At 37.4% G+C, this 18721-nt stretch overlaps 1 protein-coding gene across 1 annotated transcript; it reads left to right on the forward strand.

The window, feature by feature from the left end:
• Window positions 1-9921: 9921 nt before the first annotated feature.
• LOC102923186 (killer cell immunoglobulin-like receptor 3DL1) lies at window positions 9922-17635 on the forward strand. The gene is made up of 8 exons (XM_076572411.1): window positions 9922-9985; window positions 10246-10530; window positions 11686-11991; window positions 13893-14217; window positions 15062-15084; window positions 16286-16453; window positions 16957-17003; window positions 17102-17635. Exons 1-8 carry the CDS (start codon window positions 9922-9924, stop codon window positions 17246-17248), a joined length of 1365 nt encoding a protein of 454 aa, XP_076428526.1. The 3' UTR covers window positions 17249-17635.
• The last annotated feature ends 1086 nt before the right edge of the window (window positions 17636-18721 follow it).

The raw sequence follows: 18721 nt of genomic DNA on the forward strand, positions 1-18721 counted from the left end.
AATATTTTCAGACATTTTTATTTTACACGGCTCTTTCCTGACTCTACAGCACTTGTTCTTTATTTCAGTAGGACATATACTATTCTCGACAATGAACATAGACAAGAAATATCAATATTCTCATGATGTATTTCTAGAAGATTCTGTCAGAGGCCAAGAAGCTGCAAAACACTGCATAGATTTGAGAATATTTGAAATAGGACAGAAATCCTAGGAGTGTAGTATGCATATGTAATATTTAGTATCTGCAATGTTTTATTATATTATTAGGCTTTTTTCTTATGTATTAATCTACATTTCTAAACTTAAAACTTTTATTAATATACTTTTTCAAATAAATCATAATTAAACCATTTTTCCTTTCCTTACTCCTCTCAACTTCTCATATACAGCCATTTTCTTCTTTCAAATTCATCTTTATTTTTAATTACCTTTAAATATCTACATATATTCCTAATTTTATGAATGTAATCAAATTAATGTGTATAATGTTATTTATATTTACATGATTTTATATATACATTTCTAGCAGATGCCACCTCACAGCAAACATCTTCTTGCTCTATTTATTACAATCTTTCTTTCACTGCTTGCATGATGTTGGCTGTGCCTTAGGTGCAGGAGTTCTGTTGTAATAGATGAGCTAGGCCTGGACAATCAAAATCATCTGTTCTCCCTATTTTTTTTGTTTTGGGGTTTTTGTTGGTGTTTGCTTGATGCTAATCAAAGGATTTTTTCCCTTCAGGTGTGAGAGCTACATTTCTATGTATCTAGAAGGAAAATATGTACATCTTTAGAATGTTATAATTGTTTTGGGTTTTGTTGCAATTGATAAGTATGAAGATATTTGCACTTTTCAACATGCAGCCACCCAGGTTGATCAAAATTATTTGTTGAAGATACTGTCTTTTTTCCAGTGAATGTTATGAGTTTCTTTATCAAAGATCAGATATGCATAGATGTTTGGAATTATGTCTGGGTCTTCAATTTGATTTCATGGATAAATGTGTCTGTCTTGTACCAATACTGTGGCGTGTTTATTAATGTAGGTCTACAGAATGACTTGAAGTTAGGAATGGTGAGGCCTCCAGCAGTTCTATTAGTGTTCATGAAAGTTTAACTATACTGTCAGTTTCTGTGTGTTTACATTAAAGCCAGAAATTGTCTTTTTAATATCTGTGTAGCATTGTGTTGAATTCTGATGTGACTGCATAGATGAGATTCTTTAGATTACTTTTGAGAGAATGGGCATTTTTACTATGCAATTCCTACTGATACATGAGCATGAGAGATTCTCCATCTTTTGATATTTTTTTAACTTCTAAAAACAAATTTCAAATACAGAAAAAGCTAACTCACTTTGTTTGATTTTTAAAAAGTGGAATTTTATTATTCTAAATATGTACATGATTAATTAAGAAACTGAAAAACTATAACATAAAACTGGAAAAATTCAATATAATCACTTTGACTGACACATTAGGACTATTCTTACAATATGAAAAATAATTATGGAACATGTTGTATAGAATGCCAGAAGAAACACTGAGTCTTGAATTTAAAAAGCAAAGAGAACACATCAAAAATTTGAGAACAATAATCAGATTTAACCATTTTGCATAAAGGTGGTGGATTCAAGATGCAATTTACTTGTAGTCATGGTAACTACTTCTGCTGAAAAGCTAAAGCCTGAACCATTTCAAAGAAGTTATGATCCTCAAAGTCAATGGCAAAAGAGATTTTTTTAACTTAGTATGAGAACACAAATATTCAATCGAAGCACTTGGGAGGCAGATGCTGATGGGGCTTTGAATTCAAAGCCAATGTAGATTGGTCTACAAAGTGCATTCCAGTATAGGCAGGGCTACAGAGAACCCTGTCACACACAAAATTAATGAAGGTGGCACCAAGGGCGGATGTTTCTGTTGTTAAGCTTTCCGAGCTGTGGTTAGGCAACGCCTCAAGGCTCTTACGACACCCAATATGTTTTATTCTGGTTCTGCCACTCGTCAGCCAAAGCAGCACCATGCTGTCTGTGCTCCTAAACCTGATCTGTACTGGTGAGTCCTGCTGGGAATAGATGGTGTGGAATAACAGGATGGAAACGTCATCCCGGGAGGCTAAATCTGCTACAGCAGAAACACTGGCCTCCATGGTTTATATTAGTACATGAGTTCATCTTAACTAAGTAAGCTCTGATTCTAATGTACAGAGAACAACGGAGATAGGGATGTCAGATGGCCAGGCTACTGAAAAAGAAAGATGAGTTCAACATGAGTTTTTCTTTCCAGGCCTCTTCCTAGTCTTCAGGACACTGGCACTAGCAGGTGAGTCCATCTTTAAATATTGAGATACTATCCATTGCAATAGATAGGTTGCATTCTAACAGGAGAGCAGGCATCACAGGGTGTTGGCTGCTGGCTTCTGTGAGTGACTTGTTGGTGAGCCTTCTGAATTGTGAAATTAGGACTCTGAAAACCTGTCCATCAGCTCTCTCCTAGATTGTCCCAGACAGCTCTCTCCTAGATTGTCCCAGACAGCTCTCGGCTGAGTCAGGCATCAACGTATAATGGATAAACTTTTAATTTCTGGTTGTTCAACACAGGGTTTCTCTGTGTTGCCCTGACTATCCTAGAATTTACTTGGTAGATCAGGCTAACCATGAATTCTGATATTCTCTTGCCTCTGCCTATCAAGTGCTGCAATTAAAAGTGTGAGCCATAACACCTGGAAACTCATGACCAGACTTTCTTTCAGCTTCAGGAATTCCACAGACTTTTCTGAGCTTATTGTCAGGAACTCTGTCTGCTACAGTTTTGCTGAGAAAATTTTTATATACTTCATCACTGAAGGAGACTGGTGCTGACATTTATAGGCACAGTTTTTCTTTTTTCCACTCAGCTGGTCATCCTGGTCTCCTGTGTCCTGTAGGTGTTTGCTCAGAAGTCTGACATTAGCTGTACTGGAAGTCACCCATGTTCTTTTCCTCTTTTGTCAATATGATGTCAGGATCTCTCATGACAATTATGTGCTCGGTGATCTTGATGATTTGATTTAAATTTGTTTCATGTCATTTGACCATCTTTTACCTGACCATTTTCAGTTTTCTTCATGTCTCAAAAGTGTTGTACAGTAACTTTTCTAAATAAGTTTTTCTCTCCTTTTTCTCTAAGCTTTGTTTTTCTGTCTTTATGTAAATATTATACAATTTCTTTGTGAATTTCATATATTTTTAATAATATTCATTCTGCTCCAAAAACTCATTCTAAATGCCACCTCCATCCCCCCAAGTAAACTTCGATGTTCCTTTTCCCTTTCTTGAATTTTTATAATTTGCAATTTGGTATTTGGATGGTTTCAATTTATTTTCATTCAGGTTTTTTATTTACATGTCAGATCATGCAATGCATGATCTAAGCTCACTCATCTCCTATATTATAATCAAGTAAACGGTTGGAATGTTCTATTAACTTTTAATTTTTACATTTATTTGGTGAATGTGTGTGAGTGTGTGCGTGCGTGCGTGCGTGTGTGTGTGTGTGCTTGCGCCATGGCACTAGTGTGGAGATAGAGGAAAACCTGCTGGAATCAATTTTCTCTTTTCACCATGTGCATCCTGGCAATGGTTTTCAGAGGGTCAAGATTGGCAGAAAGAGCCTTTGCCCACTTAGACATCAAGCTGGCCCATATATTCTTCCAATTCAGTAGCTGATTTTTTATGTCTGTGGGGGTAGTTTCCAAAATTTTTATGTTAGTGTTGATTCATTTCAAAATTCAAAATATTTTCTACCCAGAGTTTCTTTTTTTCATGTTTAGATTGCATCTCTTTTCTTTTATAAAAGATGATTTTCTTTGTTAATTTAATATATTGGAGAAAATCATACATAACTATTATATTTACATCATTTCCACCCCTTGGAATGTATCCTAAGAACTTGACGTCCTATGGCATAAATGCTTTTTCAGTCATGTTCTTTGCTGCTCTATTTTCAATAGCCAGGGCAAGAAAACAACCTGAATGTCCTTCAGCTGATGAATGGATGCTGTGGGATGTTAATGTATGTCCTGTGGGAGCCCTTCTTGGGTTCCTTGTGGCGTTACCCAGCAGGTTTGCATAGAGGATGATTAGGACCATGGGCCTGAGTGCAGGTGTCTGAGATGGTCTGCACTTGGCTGTACTGGGGGATGGTCTGTATGTCAAGTTGCTCTGATTGGTCAATAAATAAAACCTGATTGGTCGTGGCTAGGCAGGAAGTATAGGTGGGACTAACAGAGGAGAAAAAAAAAGAACAGGAAGGCAGAAGGAGACGCTGCCAGCCACTGCCAAGACAAGCAGCATGTGAAGATGCTGGTAAGCCACGAGCCGCGTGGCAAGGTATAGATTTGTAGAAATGCGTTACTTTAAGATATAGGAACAGTTAACAGGAGGCCTGCCACGGCCATACAGTTTGTAAGCAATATAAGTCTCTGTGTTTGCTTGGTTGGGTCTGAGCGGCTGTGGGACTGGCGGGTGACAGAGATTTGTCCTGACTGTGGGCAAGGCAGGAAAACTCTAGCTACAAATGGATAATGAAATTTTAACACATATACACTGTGGAATACTGTTCAAAGGTAAATAACTATGGAATTAGCACTGACACAGATAGAACTAGGAAATTTCATACTGACCAAGGTAACCCAGACCCAGAAAAACAAATAGCATATTTTCTATTTTGTCACTGGATAATAGCTCTAAAGCTGAATCAGTGTGTTTTATTCTCCTAACAATTGACAAGTATTATTTTTTGTTTTTCTCTCATACATTATATCCCTATCACAGTTTCTCCTACATTCATTTCATATTCAGAAAAGAGCAAGGCTTTCTGGGATATTAACAGAGCAAAGCACAAAAAGTAACACTAAGCCTAGGCACATAAGCTTAAATCAACATTGGACAAGGAAACCGTATAAGAGGAACAGGGTTCCAAGTGTAGGTATAAGATTCAGAGACAGGACCAACTCCCAATTCCAGGAGTCTAAGAAGAACACCAAGCTATACATCCATAACACTTATACAGAGTAACTATCGTAGACCCATACAGGTTCCCTGATGAACTCTTCAGTCTCTGTAACTGAAGGTAATGAGCCATTCTACTTGAATCCTTGGGTCATGTTCTGGTGATGCCTTTGACCTCTTTGGCTCCTACAATTCTTCCTTCCCCCTCTTATTTGAGCTTCCTGGAGCGCTGCCTAATGTTTGGCTGTGGGTCTCTGCATCTGCTCCCATCTGTTGATATCTCTGGTTTGATGTTGATCCACTTAGACTTTAGTTTTGAAGGGTAATAGATATCCATCCATTTGCATTCTTCTGCATGTAGGCATCAGTTAGACCATTTGTTGAAGATGCTTTCTTTTTTCCATTGTATATTTCTGTCTTCTTTATCAAAAAACAGGTGTTCATAGCTTTGCAGATTGACATTTTGGGTCTTCAATTGATCAACCTCTATTTCTTTTCTTGTTTTTTTTTTTTGTTTATTAAGTCAGTTTTTATCTGTGTAGTTTTGGTGACAAATTGCATACATATAGAGAAAGTGGGTAGCCTTGTGTTTTTCCTGATTTTAATGGAATTGCTTTTAATTTCCTTCCTTTTAATTTGATGTTGACTAAAGGCCTTCTTGATATTGCTTTTGTTATATTTAAGTATATTCCTTGTATCCCTGATATCCCTTTAGCATGTAGTTATGTTAGATTAATTTCAAAGTCTTTTTTAACATCTAATAAGAAAATTATGTGGACTTTTTTGCAGAATTATATGGTGGATTACATTGACAGATTTTCATATATTGAAACACCCATACATCTCTGTGATGGAGCCTACTTGATCACTGAGGATGATCTTTTTGATATGTTCTTGGATGCATTTTGCTAGTATTTAATGGAATATTTTTGCATCAATGGTCATGAGGGAGATTGGCCTGTAATTATATTTTTATTGAATCTTGGTATGGTTTGGGTATCAGAATGACGATGCTTTCATACAATGAAGCAGTGTTACTTTTGTTTCTAAGATTAATTTAAGGAATATTGGCATTAGCTCTTCTTAAGTATTGAAGAATTCTTCACTAGAATCTACTGACTCTATACTTTTTTGGGGGAAGCTTTTATGGAGAACTTCTGTTTTCTTAGGGGTTATAGGGCTATGTATATTGTTTAACTGTCCTTGATTTTACTTTGGAAAGTGGTAAACAATGAGAGAATTATTTATTTCTTTTAGATTTTTCAATTTTGTAGATTATATGTTCCTAAGGTGTGTCCTAATGATGCCTTTGTTATCTTAGATGTCTGTTGTTATGTCCCACATTTCATTTCTGATTTTGTTAATTTGTATATTCTCTGCCTGCCTTTTAGTTAGTTTGGATTAGGTGGTATAGCTGAAAGGTTTCCCCAGCCCAGCCTCAGAGACCCCACAGCCACTAATAAAATAATCACTTAAACTCAGCCCATTTCTGTAATCTTTTTGTCACCATGTGCTCTGTGACTTTACATGTGTGCCATTACATGCTGCTTGCCGGACTGCAGGCTGTCTTCTCCTGACTCAGCCTGCCTCTTCTCAGGATATTCCCGCCCTGCTTATTCCACCTATACTTCCACCTGGCTACTGGCCAATCAGCATTTTATTTATCAACCAATCGGAGCAACACACATTCACAGCATACAGGACATCCCACAGCAAGGTGGTGTCCATTCTGTTGATATTCTCAAGAACAAACTGTTCGTTTTACTGATTCTTTATATGATTGTCTCTGTTTCTCTTTTGTTGATTTCAGCCCTCAGTTAGATTATTTCCTGCTGTCTTGGATGTGTTTGCTATTTTTTGTTCTAGAACTTTCAGGTGTGTGGTTAAGTTGCTAATATGAGATTACTTTAATTTATATATGTAGGTACTTAAAGTTATGAACTTTTCTCCTAGTATTGTTCTCATTGGGTCCCATTGGTTTGGGTACATTGTGCATTCATTTTCATTGAACTGTGTAATGTTTTTTATTTCTTTCTTACCTTGATCTTGACACAGTTTTCATTCAGTATAGGGTTCTTAACTTTCTATGAGTTTGTAGGCTTATTTTTGTTTCTGTTTCCCAGAATCCCTGCTTCAATCTGTAGTGGTCTGATATAATACAGGGGTTATTTCAATTTTCTTGTATCTGTAGAAACTTGTTCTGTGAAAAGAGTATGTGGTCAATTTTTGAAAAAAAAAATCATGATTTGCTGAGAAGAAGGTATATGTTTTAGCATTTGGGTCATATGTGATGTAGATAACTATTATGTTCATTTGGGACATCATGTCTGTTAGCTCCAGTATTTCTCTGTTTAGTTTCTTCCAATAAGGCCACAGCAACCCCAACAAGGCCACTCCTCCTATTGTCCCACTCCCTTTCAGGCCATTGCCTTTCAAATCACTACAGAAGTCTGTTTTGTTAGATATCAGAATGGCTAACACAACCTGCTTCTTATATCACTTTGCTTAAAATTTCTTTGACCAGTGCTTTATTCTGAGATATTGAGATGATGTTTACTTTTGATATTAGTCGTGTTTCTTGTATGCAACAGAAGGTTGGGTCCTGTTTTCACAACATTTTCATAGTCTGGATCTCTTTATTGAAGAATTATGTCCATTGATACCAAAAATAGTAATGACCGATGATTGTTAATTCCTGTTATTTTGGTTGTGGTAGTGGTAGTCTCTCTCTCTCTCTCTCTCTCTCTCTCTCTCTCTCTCTCTCTCTCTCTCTCTCTCTCTCTCGGGGGGGCTGTTGTTGGCAAGTATATTAACATACATGTTCTTCCATTATTTGACTTTACTAGTGTGAAATTATTATTTCCTGTTTTTACATGGGTGAAGTTAAAGTTATTGGGATGAAGATGTCTTTCTAGTATTTGTGTAGGGCTGGATCTTGAGATAGATATTGTTTGAATTTGACTTTATCTTGGAATATGTTGCTTTTCCCATATATGGTGATTGAAAATTTTTCTGGATGGTGGGACAAGAACGGTGGTGGCATAATGAGTCCTGGGAAACTGAACCTACTGAGTTAGATAGCTACATGTGTTGGAGTGCAGCCTATCTGCTCTTCATGCTGGTGGGGCCTTCACCTGTTCTTCTGACTGTTCTGGCCTGTCCATGAGCAGAAGATACCTGCCCATGTTTTGTTGGTGGTTTCTTATACTTCTGTAAATTAATTAAAAACACTCTGGGAATTATTCATCATGAGGTTTATAGGTCTCCCTTTTTTGTGTTTACTTCTTGAGTCTCGCCATTGTTCTCTGTAATGTTTTATGTCTCTGATTTTAATTCTTATGCTCTTACACCTGGGTTCCAGTGCACTAATAATAATGAACTCCTCTGCCATGTAGAGAAGCTCAGTGTTGGTAAAAAGACCTTTACTATTTAGTATAACTGGTGATAGTAGTCAGGTAAACTTGTTGTAACCCTGGATTGACTGACTTTGGTGTCAGTTTCTATACTTGGGCTGGGTTCCTTCATGTATTTTGAGATCAGATGCTGTTCCTGGATGTACTCCCTGGTGATTTAAGGGGCCTCAAAACACTCTGCAATAAGGAACAGTCTCTAGCTAGGGTCTATGATGGTTGCTGGGTGGCCAGTGTTGCAAGATGTCCACCAGATCTGTGTGGTAGTATACCTTGGAGTCTACATAGTCGTGAATACAGAGAGTAGCTGTTGTCTCATTCCTCAGGATACAGATAAATGAACAAGATTCTTGGGCTGGCCATTATGAGTCCAAATCCATTCTAAATACAAGTAAACAAGATGCTGAGCTATACTAGACTTCCTATATTTCACATAAGGAGTCTCCAAATGATGGAGGAAGTATCTATCAGCCTCTAATTTATAACATTTAGTATAGAAAAAAATGAGCCTGTATAAACTCTGTGAATGAAAATTTTTACAAGTACATAACGGACAAAGTAGTTCAAAAGACTCATTCCTCATCGTTGTTCTAGATCTTCTCAATTCTGTGGTCCTGGGAGCTATCTGTCCATCTTCCATGAGTTTTGGAATATTCACGATATAATTCTCATGTGAACATTGTTAGATTTCTAGAGTTGGTGAATCAGGAAATGACATTTTCTGCTCCCTTGGTGGCATCAATTGTGATCTATCATCTCAATCACACTAACATTTTCTTCTACATTTTGGGTGTAATTTCTTCTTAAATTATAATTTTTTCATGATGAAATTTACTTCATGATACCAAACTCACAATTCTCAGTTAGAATATTTTAACATGACAGATATACCATATATATGGTAGGTTTGATAACACGTACAGTCTTTGTCTTAGGGTTTCTACTTCTGTGAAGAGACACCATGACCATGGAAAATCTAATAAAAGGAAACACTTACAGTTAGAGTTTTAGTCCACTAAAATCATGGTAGAAAACCTAGCAGTGTGTAGGCAGTCAGGATGATGATGCTCGAGAAGGAACAGAGATTTCTTCATTTTGATCCACTGTCAGCTGACTGAGACTGTGTTTCACACTGTTAATAGCTTGAGCATAAGAGTCCACAAAACGTGCCTCCACAGTGACATACTTCCTCCACCAAGGCCACACCTACTCCAATGAGGCCATACCTCTTATTAGTGATATTCCCTATGTGCCATGCAATTAAACAGATGAGTCTATGTGGACCATAACTATTCTAAAAACCACAGTCTCTCACACTCATCACTTCAAAATGACCCTATTGTGTACAACACATACAAACTGACTCATGAAAGAAATCATAGCAGAGCAAACACTAATTGCACCAAAGCACAACTCTATGAATCTATGGGTTTACTAAGTTAATGATAGCAGTGTGGATGAGGGGTTACTCACAGAGCAAGGGTGACTCAAACCTTACTTAAAGCACACCCCAATATGAGTGATTATCATGAAGCCAAAACCCTGGCGCTCAGTGCACAACTTGCGGGCAGCCCAACAGGTCTTAGACATTAACACTCAGAGCTCAGCTGGTCCCGTGTCTTACTCTTTCTATAGAGCTGGGAAGGGCCACTGATGAATCTTGAATGTTTCACCTCTCCATGACAGAAAAAGTTTGTTTACTTTCTGGATCTCCTGAACATCTCTATCAATTCAGAGAAAAGTGTTATACAAAGGACCCCAAAGAAGAGAAAATTGGAGACTCATCTCTCAAGGATGAAGGAGCATCATTAAATATTTTCTCTGTGCATTTCTCTGCAGGGAGTCATAACAAGCCTTCACTCTCTGCCTGGCCAAGCCATATTGTTCCTTTGGGACAGCGTGTGGAACTTCAATGTGACTCTCATATTAACTATTACGCATTCAAGTTGTACAAAGAACATGGTAATCCTATCCCTCAGATCCAGGGAAGACCATTCCAGAAGATATTTGCCTTGAATCCTGTGACATCAGCACATGCAGGGACATACAGATGCCATGGTTTTGATTCTCATTACTCTTTTAAAATTTTAGCAATAAGTGACCCTGTGGAGATCATAATTTCAGGTTAGAAATGATGTTTTGAGTTCCTTTCATTTCCCCAAATCTCCCAACCCTGGAATTTTCAGAAACAGTGTTAGTAAGAGGTTTGGACTTATAAAGGAATATTCAACACAGAGAAATATATAATGTTCTGGTCATTATAAGACGTACAAGGTCATTAATTTTTCTAGTCCCTAAGGCTTCCTGTGTGTTAAATAAGTTAAGGAAAAGTTGGGCTGGAAGATGGAACTCAGATCTTAGCAAGTTGATATCAGGATGCAAGAATATCCTGAATTATTCTAGGTCTGTAGAACTACAAAGGTGGATATAACAAAATAGGGAAAAATCCATTTGTGGGAAAAACAAGCATCATGAGGGGGACACTGTGTCCCAAACTCTGAACATGGAGGAAGGGTCCAAGTGCCAAGGAATGCATGAGGCTCTAGAAGTTGGAGGGCAAAAATTGGATACTTTCCTAGTGATTTCAGTAGTTACTATCCCTGAAGAAACCTGATTTGTGCCATTTGGACTTTTCAGAATTCTGATCTCCACAAGACTTGTATTCATTTTAACAATGAAATTTGTGGTAATTTGTTATGTTACCAATTGGAAAATAATATAGGAACTCAAGTCAAGAGCAAATTTAGAAGCATGGAAGGTATGATCTTAGAGCACTAAAGTCAGGAAGCTACTTCATCAACATGTTTGGGAGGAAACAATGCTTTTGATTCTGGATCAGAATGCCTTATAGCAATTTGAACCATGCATAGAGCTAGAAGTGTTTCCCTGATAACCATGTTCAATACTAATTCCTTCATTCTGCCAAGGATTATACTTTATCCAAAGTTGCATAGAAAGGACACATAGAACAGCCTGGTGTGAAAATTGCCATGTTTCCTGCACTTTCCAGTCTTAGAAAAAGACAATAGTGCCTATGGAAAAAAGGGTTGAAAAGACACATTCTTGCAACAAGCCAGTGGGAAAATATTGTGATAATCCTACAGTTGGATAAGTAGGAAATGGACACAGGCGGATAGAGAAGTCTGTGTCTAGAGTTGAAACAGACAAGAACAAGTGCCCTGGAGCACTAACAGGGAGTACAGACCAATTGAGGGAGAACCATAGGTCTTCAAGGACACAGAGATTTTGATCTGGTTCATACAATTTCTTTATTTTTAGGAATCCACAAGAAGCCTTTCCTCTTGGCCTTACAACCTCCCCTGGTGGATTTAGGACAGAAGGTGACACTGGAGTGTCGATCAGAGATTATGTTTGACACCTTCGTTTTGACTTCACACAAAAATGGAACAATCAAGGACTCTTTCAAGCTTTCTGCAGAATATCATCTTGGGGGTTCCCAGGCCAACTTCTCAATAGGTCCTGTGACACCTGACCATGCTGGAACTTACAAATGCTATGGTTCTTACAATCACTCACCATATGAGTGGTCAGACTCTAGTGACCCCATTGATATAAAGATCACAGGTAAGAGGGTGCATACACACTTTTCATTCTCTTTGTGATACAGAAAAATATTCTCTACACTAAAAGCTGTGGAAGGCCACAAGAAAATGAGTGTAGAAAATTTACATAAAGGCAACTTTGTTGAGTATTTTACTGATATAGACAATGAAAAGTAATATATAAGAGCAGACCCTTGGTTATAACATAAAGCATAGATACAGGAAGGTGCAAAGGAGTCATAAGTAGAGATACACAGAATGTGTCAATTGGGTGAGGAGAATATGAACCAGAGAGAATGAAGTCTTTCTACCAACATTCAGAAAAATTTGACTTCTACCTCAATAAGAACTCTGTCGAGAGAGCCAGACAGATCATTGGGCTGACCTGAGACATAATTGGTTTTTGTTATGTTAGCAATTGGAAAATAATATAGGAACTCAAGTCAAGAGCAAATTGAGAAGCATGGAAGGGATGCTCTAAGAGCAGTAAAGTCAGGATGCTAATTCATCAACATGTTTGGGAGGAAACAATGCTTTTGATTCTGGATCAGGAATGCCTTATAGCAATTTGAACCATGCATAGGCCTAGAAGTGTTTTAATGAAACACTTGTTATTAATGAATCCTTATGCTTTCACGCAGATGGAAACCCAGAAAGGACTATGAATTAGTAAACATGGAATGTGTGCTAAGAGAAAAACTACAAAAAGACAGAAGCCTGAATGGAAACTTTGAAAGTAGAGATGGAAAAATTATAGCAGATGTTAAATATGCCAAAACAGAGCTTGTCAGACACATGATATGTCTGGCTCTCTTGGTAGAAGTCTTATAAAGGTAGAAGCAAAAACCAAATTCTGAACTAAGTGCTTGGGAAGTAGATGACGGATCACATTTGAGCAGTACACACAATAAGAGTAACAATAGAGGGAAGATCACCATGGCCATTGTTCAAGAGAAATATATATAATATATATTATATATATATATAATATATATTATATATATGGAATATTCTCTACTTTGAAAGAGAGACTAATTAACACAGATGTGTAAACAGATTCAAGACCTACAAAGAAAAATAGAATGATATTAAATTCTAGATTTTTATCATATATAGGATGACAAAGTTATAGGTCATGAAATTAGCAAGTGACCATGAGAAGAAAAGTTTAATAGAGAGGGGTGGGAAATAAATGAAAGACATATGACATGGAGGAGGAAACGAGGGGAGTAACTAGATCAGCAATGCTGTACAAGAAAGGGAAGAGGGAGGAAAATGAACAAAAGGAGCTGTATGAGGATGTCATAATGAAGACTCTTACTTGGTATGCTAATTAAAACAAAATAATGAGTAAATCTAATTGAGCCCAATGACTTGCAAAACAACTGGAAAAACCGAACTATAAAGAATACCATTTATTAAAATGAATGTGATTATTGGAAGTAGAAGGGCAATAAAGAATACTAGCCTTAATATGGTTAATATTATACATCTATAATTATATATGTAACAATAATTTTTAAAACACTAAATGATATATAGTTCAATTTCAAAACTTAAAACAAGCATAAAAATATATTATGCATGCATATGAATATTTCATTATGAAGGTTATTGCTAGATAAAATTAATTATGATCATAACAACAAACTTTAAAAGACAGATGGAATGAACCCATGCAAATAGAGGCAGAAAATATCATTAAGCAAAAATATTTGAGTCCAGAGTGAGGTCAAAGACTAAAGATGGTAACATAGAAATAAAGAGAGAGAAGGAGAGGAAGAGAGGAGAAAAGAAAGGGAGAAATAGAGAGAGGGAGATGGTAAGAGGCAGAGAGAGATCAAAGAAATAGACGCAGGCAGAGGGAACACTGAGGAGTGAATGAACACTGGTAACTAACTGTCTCTTCCTCTTTTCTTCCAGGTTTATACAAGAAACCTTTTCTGTCAGCCCTAATGGGTCCTGTGGTGATGCCAGGAGAGAACATGACCTTGTCCTGTGTCTCTGACCTTCAGTTTGATATGTTCCATCTGTCCAGGGAAGGGAGCCCCAAGGAACAAGGGCTGCCTTCAGTGAAGAGCCACAATGGAACATTCCAAGCCAACTTCCATCTTGGTCCTGTGGTCCAGGCAGGGTACTATAGATGCTATGGCTCTTTCAGGAACACTTCCTATTTGTGGTCAACCCCAAGTGACCCCTTGTACCTTCCTGTCACAGGTAAGAGAACTTCATATATATCTCATACCGTGTGACTAATGAAATACTGAAGCCATGTCTCAGAATCCTCCAATCGATGATAGAGAGAAAGTAGCATTGGGAGCTACAGAGAAGGAATGCTGTGAGTGCTAATGTCATGTGTGTGTATGCTACATTTATATATGTGTGTATGCATATGTGATATATATATGTACATATATGTATGTATGTATGTGTATATGACATGTGTACATATATATGTGAATATGCATATCTTTAGATATACATTTAACAATAATTTTCAATGAAAAGGAGGCTATCAACTAAAGAGTGGTGTGGGGATATGAGAAAGCTTGGAGGAAGGGTTGCTGGGAGGGACTGGAGAGGGGAAAGGGAAAGAATTATATTTCAACTGAAAACCTATTGTAAAAAAAAAAGAAAAAACATGGAATTGAGGACTTGGTAGCAGATTACAAAATAACAGAAAATAATCTCCCAAAAACTATTTATATGACTTTGCATCCACACTGGGATGTCTGTGTATAGAGGCAGATATAAAAATGGGTCTGGCCAGATTCATTATGAATGAGGTTCATATCAGTTTGGGCAGAGCAGAGATGGAGCAGCCCTCTTGAACTCTTGCTCACATAGATCTTCCCACAGCAGTCCTATGAATCATCAAAACTTGAAATCCAAAGAGAGAGCCAACACCCAGAAGCAATCCACTCAATGTCATCCTATAACTCTACAGGATCAGCACTAAGAGGTGGAGTGGGTGGTGGTCACTGTCCAAATTTAAAAAACTTTCCTTAAGGGGAAGGCAGACAGCCTCTGATGAACTTTCTCCCTCTCCTGTCCCCTTCTCTAGTTAACTCAACAAGAAATTTCACTTCAAGCACAGAAGCAGACTTCACAACCAGTGAGTAACTGATTCCTCTTCTATTTTGGAAACTTAGGGACCAAAAGCTCTTTGGTTTATTTTTGTCTCAGCTCCTTCTTGACTCTGTATTCTTATCATCTTCATCTCCCCTCTCTAATTCTTGATCTCTTCAACATTAGATGTTATTTAGGAGCAGTTTGGGAAATTTAATGACTATTCATCTCTAATTTCTGTACCTGAGACCTTGGTGAGAGAAAAGAAGAGTAAATTTTACTCCCTTCTCAGGATCAATGAAGTGCTCATTCTAGCTCTGTTCCTCCTGGAGAGGAGGTGATGAGGCCTGAAGAAGGAAACAAGTGAGCAGAAGGGGAAATTTTATATAAAAAATGCTACTTCTGACAGATTAGACTTGACTTCACTTTTTCCCTACAAGAGAATTAAATGTTTAGTTCAAGGTGTCACAGAAGCAAAGCAGATCTAATGAGCACTGATATCAATCTCAGGTTGAGCTACTGAACACATGATTTGAACCTAGGGTCCTGCGGTTTTCTGCCACTTGCATAACACCTATATATTCCTGGATGTGTGGACCTCTGCTGGAGCATAGTCAATTTATTAGTAACAACGCTCCTGAAACTGACACTCATTCTCCCAACAGTCACCAATAGCCCATAGCCCCTTGACTAGGGATGGGACCTCATGTCCACCTCCACTCTCCATGATGACATTTGGTCATGCTTGAACTTGCACCATTCTTGAGCTTGCTATCTCAACCTCCTGTGAAGTTCATTTTTCACCTGCCCTCAGTGTACAGAAGACAGCTTTCTTATAGATATCCATAGCCTCTTTTTGCAATCTCTTCTTCCATATCTTTCACAATGATACTGAACATTTGGAGAAGGATTTGAGATGTGAACATCTCATTTAGTGCCATAATTCTATAGTCTCTTCATCTCCACAACTTGCCCAGTTGTTGGTATCTGTATTAATTACCATCTGTCACAAATGTAGATTCCTCTGGTGAGAGTTGAGAAATATATTCATATATGGATATAATCATAATTCATTAGTTCATTTAATACTGTTTATATTGAGCAGGATATTATTAGTGGGTTCTCCATCAAGACTCTCGTCCTAAAGCAATATTATACCAATTATCCATCAATCGATAAATACTATGCAATCTGTCAAAATGGGGATACTAAGATTTACCTGTTATTTGGTTCACATCTTCCTCCAGATACCCACAGGAACCTTCATATGCTGATTGGACTGTCAGTGACCATGATCCTTGTCTTCCTCATCATCCTCCTTTTTTCTTTTTGCTTTGCCAAAAAGAGTAAGTCTCAGGAACAAGCCAGTGAAAGTCATCTGAGTAGTGTGAGAAAACAAGAGCAGAGAAATAGAGGTGTGTATTCTTAATTTATATAAAAATACTTTGACCAAGACAGGGAAACTATGGCAGAGCTTTCTAGAGAAAATCCATAGCCCTTGTTCTTCCCCACAGTTTTCAGACAATGAATAATTCCTCAATGCATCTTCTGCATCTTCACATCCAAAGCATGCACTAATATCAAGGAGAAGGTTTAACGAGAGAGAGAGAGGAGAGAGAGAGAGAGAGAGAGAGAGAGAGAGAGAGAGAGAGAGAAGCAGGGAGAGAAGGAGAAAGCAAAGGGAGGGGAGGAGGAGGGCAGAGAGTATGTGCTGAAGAAAGAATTTCTAGGGTTCAGCATTGTAGAATGGGGCTGTGAACATAAAGCAGCAGAAAATCTGGTTCTAATTTGCAGTGGTTGAGCAACCTTGGGTTTTAACATATCTCCCATATCTCTCACTAGTAATTCTGATTTGAAATGAGAGTGCAGAAGTACTTTATTGTGTGTGTTTGATTACTTCTGTCCCCCAAAAATGCAGCCATCATGGACCAAGACTCTGACGTGAGAACAATACTGAACAGTCAGGTAATGTCCTGAGTCTGCCTCTTCCATACAGTCTAATATTCTTCATTCTCTGCAAGAATGTGTGCACACAACATCACTTGACGTTTACCTCTTTCTAGGACCCTGAAAGAGAAGAAGTGCAGGAGGTGACATACTTAAAATTTGATCAGATGATCTTCAAACAAAAATTGACCACTCCCAATTCCCAGATTCCCAAGGAATTTTCCACAGATCCCAGTGTGTACATGGAAGTCAGGAAATGTTAAGCTGAGATGAAAGATCTTCTTCATCCCATGAGTTCTCAAAGAAAGATCTGAGGAAGTCTTCTGTGGAGACCACAGTCCTATCTCCAGTAAAGACTAGTACATACAGTGAAACAACAGCTGGAATGTGAAGACAGAGATCTCTAACTTTGGGACCATGCTTCATTATTGTAATATGGTTCTGAACGTGGCTTTCCTTTACTTACAAAGGTTATAGTCCTCACTACCCACTCAACAGAAATGAAAATCTTTTGCTTAGTTCATGGGTCTCTATTTCATTTCACTTTGACAGACCTCTACAACCTTACTAGCTGTAAGTTCTTGATGGACATGAAGCTGTAACCACATTGAGTTCTCATGATTGCAGATCAACAAGAGGCTCACTCTTTATTAGTGTATGTTACTAATATGTAATCATGTTATACAACATAATGGTTTTCAAAACAATTTAATATATATATATATGAATATGAATATTCAAACTATATATATATATATATATATATATATATATATATATATATATATATATATATATAATATTCACACTCAATTACCCAAACTTGTCTTTCTAACTCTCCTGCTGACATCATTCTGAAAGCCTACTCTTAACATTGGGTTTTATCATTTGCTGTACTGTGCACCCCAAATGCTGTGTGTCAAAGTCTTTTCTCACCAGAACCAGCCTCATATTTCTCTAATATTTCAATGTATACATCCCCAGTAAGGTGTTGTTGAAGTAAGCACCTGATTCTCTTATTTTTTCAATTACCTTCCTGTTGAAAAGTTAGTTCGTCATAATTGGAACATTGCCTTTTGGAAGAGAAATAATTAAGTCACGAAAACTAACCTAAACTTCAAAAGATCCAGGAAGATGCTGAAACATACATAATTCACAAGGGTCCTCCCTAATTTCATATGAGTAAAAACAAAAGCAGAGGAGACCCTTCAGTTAACCAAGCTGCACAATATGCAGGGAACCCCAGGGATGCAGGTTTCCTTTATCTTCACCCATGCTGACACTGGCTTTTTTAGGTGAACCAAATTTCATGTCACCCATGCACCCGTAAGTATCTCCTTATACATTGGAATGGTTAATGTTACATTGATGGCTAACTATATGTTTAAAAGTTTAAAATTTCTGTGATTAAGATAACTAGATATCAAAATTGAATTTGCAAATGTTAAAGTGATTGTATTTATTCTGCTTAGTGATTATTTTTGTCATTGCCTGGTATTATATAAATTTAACAATTCCTTTTCTGTTTCTGCAAATAAAAGCTTTCTTTGTACCAGATGACATTCTGTTTACATATAGACAGAATGTTTACTTTAGGTACTTGGCCTTTAAAAATCACCTGACTGAGGTGTCTGGGTGCTTCTTGATCTCTGGGATTCCTAGTACAGTGTGGCCTTCAGTATAGTAGAAATAATCTGACAAAGATGTGGTCTGGAATTTGGAGCTCAGGGGAGAGT

The sequence above is a fragment of the Peromyscus maniculatus genome, chromosome 1 (assembly GCF_049852395.1).
Source record: "Peromyscus maniculatus bairdii isolate BWxNUB_F1_BW_parent chromosome 1, HU_Pman_BW_mat_3.1, whole genome shotgun sequence".
Lineage (NCBI taxonomy): Eukaryota > Metazoa > Chordata > Mammalia > Rodentia > Cricetidae > Peromyscus > Peromyscus maniculatus.